The sequence below is a fragment of the Eurypyga helias genome, unplaced genomic scaffold (genome assembly GCF_000690775.1).
Source record: "Eurypyga helias isolate BGI_N326 unplaced genomic scaffold, ASM69077v1 scaffold17658, whole genome shotgun sequence".
Classification (NCBI taxonomy): Eukaryota; Metazoa; Chordata; class Aves; order Eurypygiformes; family Eurypygidae; genus Eurypyga; species Eurypyga helias.
Window position 1 is genome coordinate 1 of NW_010266471.1, and position 12,221 is coordinate 12,221.

The 12,221-nt window shown below is 37.5% G+C and overlaps 1 protein-coding gene across 1 annotated transcript in view; it reads left to right on the top strand.

Annotated features, from left to right (window-relative positions):
• Positions 1 to 4,569: 4,569 nt before the first annotated feature.
• PSMD14 (proteasome (prosome, macropain) 26S subunit, non-ATPase, 14) overlaps positions 4,570 to 12,221 on the top strand; it is a 43,969-nt gene continuing 36,317 nt past the window's right edge. The window contains exons 1-2 of the mRNA XM_010157107.1: positions 4,570 to 4,667; positions 7,625 to 7,676. Coding sequence (XP_010155409.1) covers positions 7,629 to 7,676 — 48 coding nt within the window. The 5' untranslated portion in view covers positions 4,570 to 4,667; positions 7,625 to 7,628. The remainder of the gene's footprint in view (positions 4,668 to 7,624; positions 7,677 to 12,221) is intronic.

Genomic DNA, 12,221 nt, shown 5'->3' on the forward strand with positions numbered 1-12,221 from the left:
CGAGTTTCTCGTGCGGGCAGCAGCAGGCTGCTCCCCATCGGAGGGGCTTCACGGATGGAAGCGCTGCTGTTCCTGGAGTGAGGCTTTGCGAGTGCCTCTAGCAGCGTACGGCTCGAGTTCTAGAGGGAGGGGGAAGTGAGGGCAAAGCGCTGGCTTTGCGAAAGAAAGAAAGCCTTTAATCCGTGTCAGGAAAGATGAAGCAGAAATAAGTAGAAAAGGAGCTGTAATCAAAACCAGTAGTGTTCCTGGTATGCAGCAGACTTAGGTGGCTTTGTCAGAACAAATTCATGTGATGTAGTTAGATACTTGTAAACAGTGGACAAATCTGAATGTGTGCTGATGTCATCTCTTGAAGTTGTACTTGTTTCCGGTACACTGTAGACAACCAGGAAGGCAGCAAGGATTGAGGTTGTCTTTTTTTTAAGTTTTATGCAAATGCGTGTGAAAGCTGTATGTAGCTGAGAAGGTACTAAGCAAGCTGAAAAGTCTGATGGTTTGCATTAGTCTTAAATCTTTCACTCCCTATGAGCCCGAGGTGTACTCTTTGCCTCAGATATAGGGAGTACACTTGGAAGATTCTGCTGAGAAGAGCACTCTTGTGAGTTTGTGTTATGGAAACAAGGAAAAGATCTGTGTTTATGAAGAAATCCAGAAATTGGCTTGCAAATAAATTTATTCTGAATCACTTAGTGTGACTTTGTGCCAGCTAGGTTTTACCCATAGCTTAATGGAAAATTTGTCTTCTGTCAGCTGTTAACATGCCATATTGGGGGTATTAGTTTAAGAAAATGAGATGCTAGAGCATACTTCAAAATTAACATTAAATAATACCAAAATATGAAATAGTTTTTAAACTTTACTGGAAGTGATTCAGTCTGGAGAAGCATTATGGAGCCTATACTAATAGTAGCCACAACTGTCTCCTAACATCTGGGATGATGGGAAAGTACAGGTAGCTAGGAAACCTTGAATAGTAGAAAACCTGTGTGATGACTACTTGCCGCAGTTGGTGGGGAGGGACAGTTCCACAATGGTTGTGTGTCTACCCCTGCTTCTGCAGATTTCAGAGCAGCTCATTGCTTCATATGTAGCATAAAATTAATTTTAATATTGTGGGTTTCTGTGGTGTTACGAATCTTCCCTTACCTGTAAGTTTGGTGTGGATGTACTTAAGTAGCTTTGGAGTAGTCTGCTTGGGTCTGGGTAACTTCAGTAACTCCAGCTCAGCAATGAATGTCATAGAGTTAGGTTTGCTGTGCTTCTGGAGAGCAGGGTCTGAGAAGCTAACCTGCCTACCTTCTAGTCCAGCTCAGGTCTACTGACATTCAGGTTTATACAGTTGTTTCTGGACTTGTTTTGAGATGCCCTGTTTATACTTCAAGTGCATTATTAATAATCACAGTCTTTACCCCTCTGAGTCCAGGACAGTTAAAAGAAAATTGCAATAATGGAAGGGTTTTTTTTTAAATATCATCCCATGAGCAACTGGTTTACGGAGCTGAACACATTCTAGAAGCAAAACAGTCATGTAGCTCTGGTCTTGCACTATTGAGACTGCATTCATTCATGGCATGGTTAATCTTTAGCTTTAATGAGCAGATTACTGAGATTGATGGTAATTGTTTGGATTTTTTTTTTAAGGGGAGGGGGCTGTGTGGGTTTTGGGTTTTTTTCCCCACTTTTCATACAAAATCTATAGGAAGATAGACTTCCTGTGCTCCTATTGTCACATGTAAAGTCTGTTCTGGTTCAAGTTTCTTTCATTCAGAGTTTGTTGATTTTACCTGCAGTGAGTTTTTGTTCTTTTCTCAATGAAATGACGTTTCTCTGCCAGATGCAGTTTCTCAACTGATTTACCTTTGCAGTTGTTTATTGTCCCTAGTGAAGTTGAAATTGTTATAGTTGCAGCAAACCCTTTTTTTTTAGTTGCTGTAAATATAATTAATACATCTGCTGTGTGGAACTTCTCGACAGATCTGGATGTCCTTATACAAAACTTGCTATGTAGTCTCAAGTGGAGAAACTGGGTTGCCAAATGTGAAATGATTTGTGTGAAGTCACTTGGAGTACAGATTGTAAAGTGTAGTCACCTGAGTCTAGCCTGATACTGTGATAATAAGGCAGTTTAGTAACCGGTGTTTTCCATGTATGTTGAAGCTAATTTTGATATATATTTTTTTTTAATTAACTCAAAATTTGTCAACCCAGGAGAACCCTCTTTTGTTGAGGGATGGCATCATGGAGTGTTAATGTTAGATACAAATAGTGCACGGTAGTGTGAAACTCAAGTGTCTCATGCAAGGAGATACAGTAATTTAAGACTGTGCTTCAAGTCGATTCCAAAATACGTGCTGAACCATGCCAAGTATAAGCACAGTAACTATTGGTTTATATCTGCATGCGTATGTACATTTGTGCCTAATGCGTTTATATAATTTCATCCTTATGTTACCTAAGGAAAAATGCTTTCATTATTAACAGTCAGCATTTAAGTCAACATTTAAGTGATCTGAAAGTTGTAACCAACAGCTGAATGGTGATGGTGAACCAGAGCTACAAACAGAGGAGCTACTTTTTTTTTTTAAATTTTTTAAGCGATCAGTGACCACATTTATTTCAGTGATGAGTGTATGTGCAGTACAATAAAACTCAAGTTTATTATGCTTATAACTGGCCTTCTGCAATTTCATGATACAGATTATTTAATATGTGTACTCTCTTAAAGCTTCACTTTAAACAGAGACTAAGTCTTCCTTGCAGATGGAAGGAAATGTTATCAAAATACCTTTTGCCTCCTTTTCTTCTAAAGTGAGCAAGATTTACTGTGAACTGTTTACATTTCTGTGTTTTTATATATATGTATAGATGTGTGCATATATATATGTATATCTGTAAGTATATATATGTGTAATCAACTAGCCTTTTGCCCTTCACAGCAGAGAGGGGAAGAATTCTCAACTATACGTTACCATGTTGTGTGCTTCCTCCAGAGAACAGACCAAGTTCACAGAGATCTGCTGCTCCAATATCATAGGAAGTGGGGAAGGGAATGCAAGACACCTGGGTGGCCCTGTGGCTAAAATGAAATGGATTGTAACTCTAAAGCCTGCTTGCGAACTGTTGCAGCCTGTGCTAATGTAACTGCTGACTCTTATGTTCCTGTCTCATCTGGATCTTTTTTGGTTTTTTTACAAAGCTAGCAGAAATATATCAACTTTTCACTTTTTAGTGGAATTCCACTCCAGCTTGTCAGCACTTGGAAACTCGTTGTTCTTTGTTCTCTAACTTTCCAGGAATATTAACACATCTTCCTTTGTTCTTGTACTACTTTTGAGATGAGGTTCTGAAGTTTCTGTTAAATGACCTCTGTTATTAAAAACAAACAAAACAAAAACAACAAACCAACCAAACACACAAAACCCCACACAACCACCACCCTACCCCCCAAACCAAGAAACAATCAAACCAACAAACAAAAAAGCCCCACAAGCCAACAACAACAAAACCCCCAACACCAGAGACATTACTTGAGCACCTTTTAGCTTAAAGAATGATCTGACATAAATTTCTTCTGGAATCTGGACTGGCTTTAGAAGCAATTATCATAGAATCACAGAATGGTTTGGGGTGGAAGGGACCTTACAGACCATCTAGTTCCACCCCCCCTGCCATGGGCAGGGACACCTTCCACTAGACCAGGTTGCTCCAAGCCTCATCCAGCCTGGCCTTGAACACTTCCAGGGATGGAGCATCTAATTGGCTCTTCCAAGACCTCTTTTTCTGTTATGCCAAGACAACTGTTTCTGGGATGCAATGTGAATCCTCTGAAAAGCGAACGGAGTTAAAAACACTTGTTAACCTATCAGTTTACTGCAAGGCTGCACAAATGGCTGTCCTGGCAGTACTGAGAGAGCAGCATCAAGTTGGGCAGCAGCAGCAGCAGCTTCCCCACTGCTCCTTATGTGAACATTGAAAAAAGTGTCTATCAAATCATGGCCACAGATCTGTTTTAAAATGCTGCACTATAGATGATAGAGTGGATGCAATTAGTGGGCAGTCTTCTCTGGGAAGAGAATACCATGACTTTTAACTCCTAAACTGCATGTGAAGCAGCCTTCTCAGCCTGAATTCAGGCAAACCTAAAGGCCTCCCCTGACTCCCAGTACCACTGAATGCTCTTGCAGAAATAGATAAGAAAACTCTCTGTACCTGGAGAGCTCCTTTATCTTTATGCTCAGGTCATCTTTCTTCTAAAATAGTAATAAAAGACCATAGTTTCAGTTTCTAATAGCATTTTAAATTATTGATTTGCTTTAAATTGCTTAAAAGGGTTTTTAAAAATAATTTTCCATGTAATTTTGAGAAACTTGGAAACTTCTTTCAGTGTTGTGGATACTTGGGCAAGATGTGGCATGTACTGCTTGTAGGGATTACACGGTACAAACTGAAAACACCCATTCTTTTGGTCATTCTTCAATGTTGATTTGCCTTTTTTATGTCATCAGTGTAACATTTCTTTTTACATGTGCTACTGTTTCTAAGTTTTACTGGTTTTCTGCCTTTCCTTGTCTCCTATAGGAAAGAGGCGTACCGGCATCATCTTTATAATTCAGAAAGTGGGAGCTGCTGCTGAGTTTGTTCTACGGTCATCTCTTGCTGAGCACCAGGTTAGAAATGCATATTTGCTTTATTTGTAAATGCTAAAGTTATCATCCTAATTAAGGTCTAAAAATTTTGCTCAAGCTGTTTTAAGGCTTACAAAAGCATTATTTCATAAACAGAATTTATGTCTGAATTTGTGGGCACAGTGAATTAACAAAAATTAAAATTGTTTTTAATTTGGATCACTAACCTAAATTCTTCAGATGTTTATACAGAATAAACAAATATGTTTAGGACTAAATATGCTGTAACCTACTAAAACAACTTCAGTTACAAATAAGAATGTAAAGTATTAGTTGCCAAAACTCTAACCAGAGTCAAGCCATGGAGGTAGTGAAATAATTTGCTGTGTATCTTGAACTGGTTGGCAGAGATGTTCTCGGCGCTACTGGCTTGACAATCTGAACATCTTCAGTTCAGTGGGCACTCTGTGATAGTTAGGTGGGAAATGTTATATCCCTCCACTTCTGTAAGGCAATGTGATTTTATTGTGCCAAAACCTGGAAAGTTATGGTGATAAATAATCATTTTATGTAACAAATTATTCTAATCCAACTTAAATGCAGCAAAATATGCTTCTATAAATGATGTACTGTTCTATCGGGATAGAAATTGTAAGAAATTATGTAAATAAATATCAATGAGCTATAAATAGTTATTGCTTTTCACTTGGTAAAGTGAAATGTAAATAGGTGTAAGAATTGTTATTCATTATTGTTTCTTAAATGTACATAGGTAATACACATCATCAGCTTATGGAAGTTGCTGTAGTTATAGGCAAGACCAGTTTTATGGTTGCCAGTTGTAGAGACTAAGGGTTTCTTAAAATAAACGTACAGCCATGATTGATTAAAGTCATAATTTTAGTAGCTTAAATCTACTTCTCAGCTACTCTTCAGCCCTCGTTAGTGTCATGAGAGATGAATCACAGTGGGTTTCAATGGAGGAGTATGTACCACGGAGGGGCAAAACGAAATGCAGTTGGCGTTAATTTGTACGCGTGACTGTTTTATTGAAGCCATTTACCACATGCTTACATAATAGCTTTAAACAGCAACTTAACCTTTCCATGGAAATCCTACAACTTGATTTGGAATTTACTGTAGTTCAGGGTAGAAAAGTATATACACTTTGTGTGCAGCTTTTGCCTGTAAAAAAGAGGCTTAGTTTTTCAGCGAGTGTCTGAAAAGAGGAGCATAACCTTTGACCCTTTAATAAATTCCTCTTTAATTCATATAATGCCAAGGTAGCTTGAAGAAAATACTTATCATTAATTGAGGCTGCAGTTGTTGGGTTTGCGTGTGTTAGAAACATGTTCCTCAAAATCAAGGGAGGGAATCAAATGAAGCTAATAGTTTGCTGGTGTATTAAACCTAGGAAAGGGAAATTAGCAAGTAGATTAAGTGCTATTGACCCGTATGTCCTAGGTATTGTTGTTTGAAAGGGTGAAATTCCATACATGATTAAAGTAGGAGTTAGGTAATGTTGTCTAGTGGTAGCATCAAATGCTGCCTCTTGTGTGTGTTAACAAGAAGCTTAAAATACTTTCTTTAAACTTGGACTGAAATAAAGCCTACTAGTACCTACCCAGTAAAAATATTAGCAGATTACAGGAGTGAATTCACCTTCACCGTAAAGACTTTTTTTATTTTTAATATTCAAAGCAAATTTATTTTTCACAGTAAGTGCAAGTTCTTTTGGATAATTAATTTTAAAAGAAAGTTCTTTAGTACTGTTAATGGAGTCTGCTGAAATGATGTATATAATTCTTATGTGTAATATAACATCCATTTGGAGGATGAATGTATTTTGGAAATCTCATTACTGGCTGTTCTGAATTGCTCTTACATCACCTGAATGGTATTTGTTGGGTGGTATTGAAACTTGCGCATTTAATGTCACGGTTTCGGATGCTTTACTTTGTGTCTTCTACTTCCAAATTGAATAAGCTAGTAAAATTTACTAATTCCTGTAAGCCTTGGAAATGGCTTGATTTGCTGAAAGCAGCTGTTTAAAAAGCAATATTCAGTAGTTTTTGTTTATTTTAGTCACTGAGTTTTGTTGCATAAAGCTAAGAAGTTGCAAAAGCCAAGTAAGCAAGTAAAGGTCTGTTACAGCTGGGACAGAACCCTTACTTACATATCCACAATTAAATAGATTGCTTTTCAATGACAAAAAGTAAATAAAGCACAGAGAAATATATTTTTTTTTTTAACAATTCTTATTCCTTTGAAAGTTACAAAATAAAGTGGTTTTTTGGGTTCTTTTTTTTTTTTTAAAGTCACAAGTTGCATTGATTGGAATAAAGTTGCACTAAAGCAATGCCTCATGCAACACTGGAAATGTATTGAATTACTGTACTGTCACTAGTGTTCTAACTATACACATTAAATGTTTACTTTACAGTATTTCTTGTAGTAGAATAGGTTCATTAAAAAAAAGCTTTTGATGCTAATTCAGAGATTCATAATCTGCTTGGTGTCTTTCACATGTAGTTTTGATGATAACTGACAAGCTGTAAGTTAATTAGCGCAGAACTTACTAATGAGGATGCTAAAATCCTTACTTTCACATTTTTATTGATGCTTTCTGAACAAATTGGACTAAACTTGATTGTATATCTAATAAGTTTTAGGCACTTCCTAGATGTAGGTGCTGTTCTTAAGCAACAAAAATGCCGCAATTAATTGAATGAAGGAAAGTTTTGAAAAGTTTGACAAGAGCATTCTTTAGAAATGGGGGTAACCCAAAACCAAAGCAATAAACCAAGGTCTGTTAATTAGCATGGAAGACAGCTTCTTGAATTAATATGTGGTGTTAATTAACAGGAAGTCTGATGTTGTGTTGTAATTACCACCAATATTTTTGACATACTGAGTGACTGAAGGTGAATTATATAGATAGCAATTTAGTAAACACTTCAGAGCTTGGGAACATTTTTCCTTTGTTTCTGTTTTTCTAGAAATATGGATAGACTTCTGCGACTTGGAGGAGGTATGCCTGGGCTTGGACAGGTTAGTATATAGTTTGCCAATACCCCCTCTTTAATAATTTCTGGAGTTTTCCTTTTATAATATTTAAAAAGAGTATAAACTATCAGAGTTCATAGTAATAGTCTCTCACTCTGGAGATGCTGTATAAGTGTATGCAAATTCTTGTTACAGTCTGACTGGGGTTTTTTGTCAGTATGAACTCCTGTGTTGGCACTGAATTTACAGAATGTTTATAAACCTTTCATTTGGTGTCTGAATGACCTAAAGCTTGGATTGAAAAGCGTTGGAAACAGAATTAAAAAAATTATTTCCAATAATACAGATTTTCCGAACATGAAGATTGTTCTGCATAGCTGAGCATACCCACTTATTCCCTCATAAATTATATATTTCAGTCCTTTAAATCACATTGTGATAGGCATTATAAGATATAATTATGAGAATAATACATATTACCTCCTGAAATACAAATTTCTATATGACTTGAATTGTCACTTGCAGGTAGCTGTAGCCACCCATATGTGTGTTTTATTGTGTCTTCTCTTGTTTGTTGTTGCCCTCATTTCTGTGACTCTACTCCCAGCACAAAGGCCTCCCTGGCAGCTGTCCTGTTCCACTGGGAGACGATACACACTGGATGGCTTCTCCTTCCACTAGAGCAAGCCCTAATTCTTTTTGCCTTGGCCAACTGGTGTGGCCAGCAGTCTTCAAAAATAAAACCAAGCTGATCTCATTACATTGTGCTGACTACCATGGACGCGGGGAAAAAAACATAATAGGAACTTCTTTGAGGCTTGTAGGAAGAATTATTTCCTTAAAGAAAGGACTCCAGAGTAATTGCCTTCATAGTCTTGGCTGGCTGCAGTAGCTGGCCGTTCTCCGCTTTCCTCATCTGCCTCTGGGGCTCGGTTCTAAATTGAGAATCCAGACTCTTGGTCTTCTGGAGGAATCACTTCTGTTTGCCTTAGGCTTCGTGATGTGTGAGTTTGCTTCTGGGATGATTGAAATTGCTAAACCCACAGCTTCTTCTGGTTGTGTGTGTTGTGTTTCTGTCCAGTATAACTAGGAAAGGAGTGGTTTAATACTGAAGCATTTGGTGAAATATTCTAAGTTGATTTACAGCCTCTAGGTGTTTTGCCAAATAAGCTGTAACTTTTGGTGCATAATTTTTTTTCCTTTTTATAGCTAAAATTCTATTCACGCTCTCTTAGTGAATCTTCAAGCAGTGCTCTGTTATTTTTAGTTTCACTTTCTTAAACAGTTATTTCTCTTGTTCCTCTGAGCTGCCAGTCTGCTTCATGACTCTTCATTTTTTTTTTTTAACATCTGCGCAGTCTAATCACTCAAGCTTTCACTTCTTAGTCCTCTCTGAACTTGACGCATATCAAAGCTGTTTTTCGAATTTACAGTTAACTCTCTGCTGCTTTCTGAATTTCTCAGCTTTAACTTAAAGCTTGCTAGAAAATTGTGGCAGACAATAGAACATAACGTTCAGAAGAAGCTCGCTGAACTCCTCTGCCAGATTTGGTCTGCAAAGCTGCTCTGTGTTTGTTTAAATATGGAATTGTCTCTTAAATGAATTGATGAGTATGTGTTGGGTTAAAAAAAAGGCAGAAAACTGAATTGCTCTTTATGCAGGTTGCTGCTTGCACTGGTTATCTTGACTAGTTTTGTAGTCTTTTGGTTTACTGGATCAGCAGGACAAAAAGGATAATTTTATGTGGTGTTTCAATGGACCTTCAAAGATCACTTCTGTTTTTTAATATTGATCGAGAATTGATAGAGAATCCAGTGTGACTCAGATGGTTTTGAGGTGAAAGAGAGAAATCAGGTATTTCTTGGACATATTTTGTCCTGCTAGAAATCAACAGGAAACAATGCTATTTCCATTCATCTGCACTAGATGTTTTAAACATCTTTACAAAGTTTTTTGTTTTTCTTACTGCTGTGTCACAGTTGCTCTGTCTTTGGAGGTTTTGCTTTTAAGGTTGAACATAGCAAAAACATGTGAGTGAGACAATCTTGCTAACATCAGAATCATCTGTGTGTATAGTCCTGTAGGAAGAGAAGCATTTTCAAAGTAATTTTATAACACAATTTGGGTGACTTTTTTTTTTCCCCCTTGTAGCTAGGGGTTTGTTTAGCAAGAGGTCTGCTAACAGTTTGTTTAATTTGCTTTGTAGCTAATGTTCAAGTAACAGCAAATGCTTGGTCAGCACAGTTCCTATTTGATCTCTACCAAGGAATTCTTTCTCATTGGCTTGCCTTAGCTTCTCGAACAGCAGTTGTTCAGCTCTTTCCCCTTGAAAAAAAACCTCTTCTGATTATTATCATCTTTGGTTTTGTGTGGGGTTTTTTAAATTTTTTTTTTTTAATTTTTCCTTAATTTCAAACTCAAATATGTTGTACCAAATGCTCTTTGGATTCATGTTTTTATAGCTTTCAAGTGTTTTGGTGTCTTGTATTCCACTTGAAAACTGCTTTCAGTGAGTTCAAGGTTCTTCTCTTTTCTTACTACTTGCTCCTTCAGCATGCTACTGAGTGCTTGATTGGCCTACAATGTTGAGTTGTCCAGAGGTGGTTGGTGCTAAATTGCACCAACCCTAAGCCAGTCTTCATATAACTAATAAACAAAATGTTGAAAGTGATATTTCAACAATAGCTTTCCTTCCAGTGTCTCTTGGCTTAGAAATTTTGAGCCATTTGCTCTCCTGTAGCCTTAGATGGACAAAGAATTGTCTTCATGGGGCAGCAGGTGGGCAGGAGAGGAGGGAAGAGAATCTGATAGTTTTTGGTATCACATAAATCACCCACAGTATGTTCTGGCAGTGAACTTGATCATTACCTTTGTGTTCTTTGTATGGCAAGGTAATGGTGTTTAGTTTTGAACTTGATACCATAAATAAGACCTTTGCAACACTCGTTCATGCAGAAATTTTGTCTTACGTGCATGGTATTGTAGGCATTTGAATTTCTGCTCACATGATACACACGTAAGAAGAGTGAGTGAGGTTTTTTTAAAAAGATGTGGAGGAACGGTTAATGTTTGAAAGTGGCGATAGCCCAAACAAACAAAATGCTTATTACTTTAATTTCCCTTCTTGTAGCTCATGGGAGTTCGGATTTTGGCAATGTTCTTGTTTGCTTTCTCTTGTATGGTCTCCTCTTGCCCCTTGTCACGTTGGGTTTTTGTAGTTCTTATCTTCCCTTTCCTGGTTCGTTCTTTTCCATCTCTCCTTGTTCATCCCCTTGGGATGCTGCCTACCACAGAGTTTCACTAGTGAGTTAATATTTCACTTTTCATTGTACATTTGCTGCAGAGAAACTAACAGGCTTTGTGGGGTACATAAAAGCATTCTACTGATGTAGCAGGCAGGAATTTGGAGCAACACTCCTCTTCATTTTGTACGCTGAAGTATTGTTTGCTAGTGAAATCAGTTCCACATATGCCTCTATCAGGCAAACCTACTGGATACTGTTGAAGACTGAGCAAATTAAGTGCATTTTTAGCAGAGTGCTCTCTCCCCAACACTTTCAGAACGACAATCCAAGCTATACAAGTTCTCGTCCATGCTAACACATCCTGTCTGTTTTTCTGAATCCAGATGTGATAGGAAGCAGTGCAGTAATAAATGACACTTCTTAAAAATGCTGTTGAAATAATCTTTCATTACTTGATGGATTTTTGAAAATATTCATTTACATTCCTCTGTTGGTGCAGACAACTGTTCTAGTGCAATAAATGGAAAATAAAACTGATAGTTTATTTCTAAATTAACATATTTGATGGCATAGGAGAAGGGGAAAAAATCCAAATGAGAAGGGAGGGAGAGACAGAGAAGTGACCTGTGTCTTATAAGGAGTGTTTACACCTTGACTTGGAATATAGAAAATAGAAGTGCAGATAGCTAGTTTATTTGAATAATGGACTTGCCAATTAGCCATCAAGTGCTTCCATCTGTGAAATAGTTGATCAGATGGGTTATCTGGGATATTTCCAGATTAGGGCATTGTAAATGGCACTTGAAAACTGTCACTTTGATTATGAGGTTTCAAGCATTGCACTGCTTGATGCTGTGGAACCTTTTTTCCCTCATATTATCATGGTTTTTTAGAACATGCTGATCCTATTTAGTAAATCTATGGCGCTGTGGGAACTTGGGAGACCTGCCACTGATCCAAAGTTCTGTCTCATGTGCTGATCTAGCCAGGATGGTTATTAGAAAAGAGCACTGCTGGCTCAGTGTTCTGCAGGGCTTCAGAATAAGAGTTGGTGATCTGGCAGGCAAAGGAGGGTCAGACTCAGTGTAGATGATTCCCAATTAACAATTAAATTCAAGTTTCCTTGAGTTACTTCATTAAGCTGATGTGTCTCTTGAAGTAAATGTCTGTTCTAGCTGGCTTATCTGCATGCTAAAATTCCCTATGGGGAAAAAAAAAAACCCAACCCAAAACAAAACAAATCCCAAGCAAAACCACAAAAAAATCACCAAAAAACCCCAACCCATCAACAAAAGAGCTTAACCAAAACAAACCCAAATGAACACCCTCATCCTCCTCTTTCCC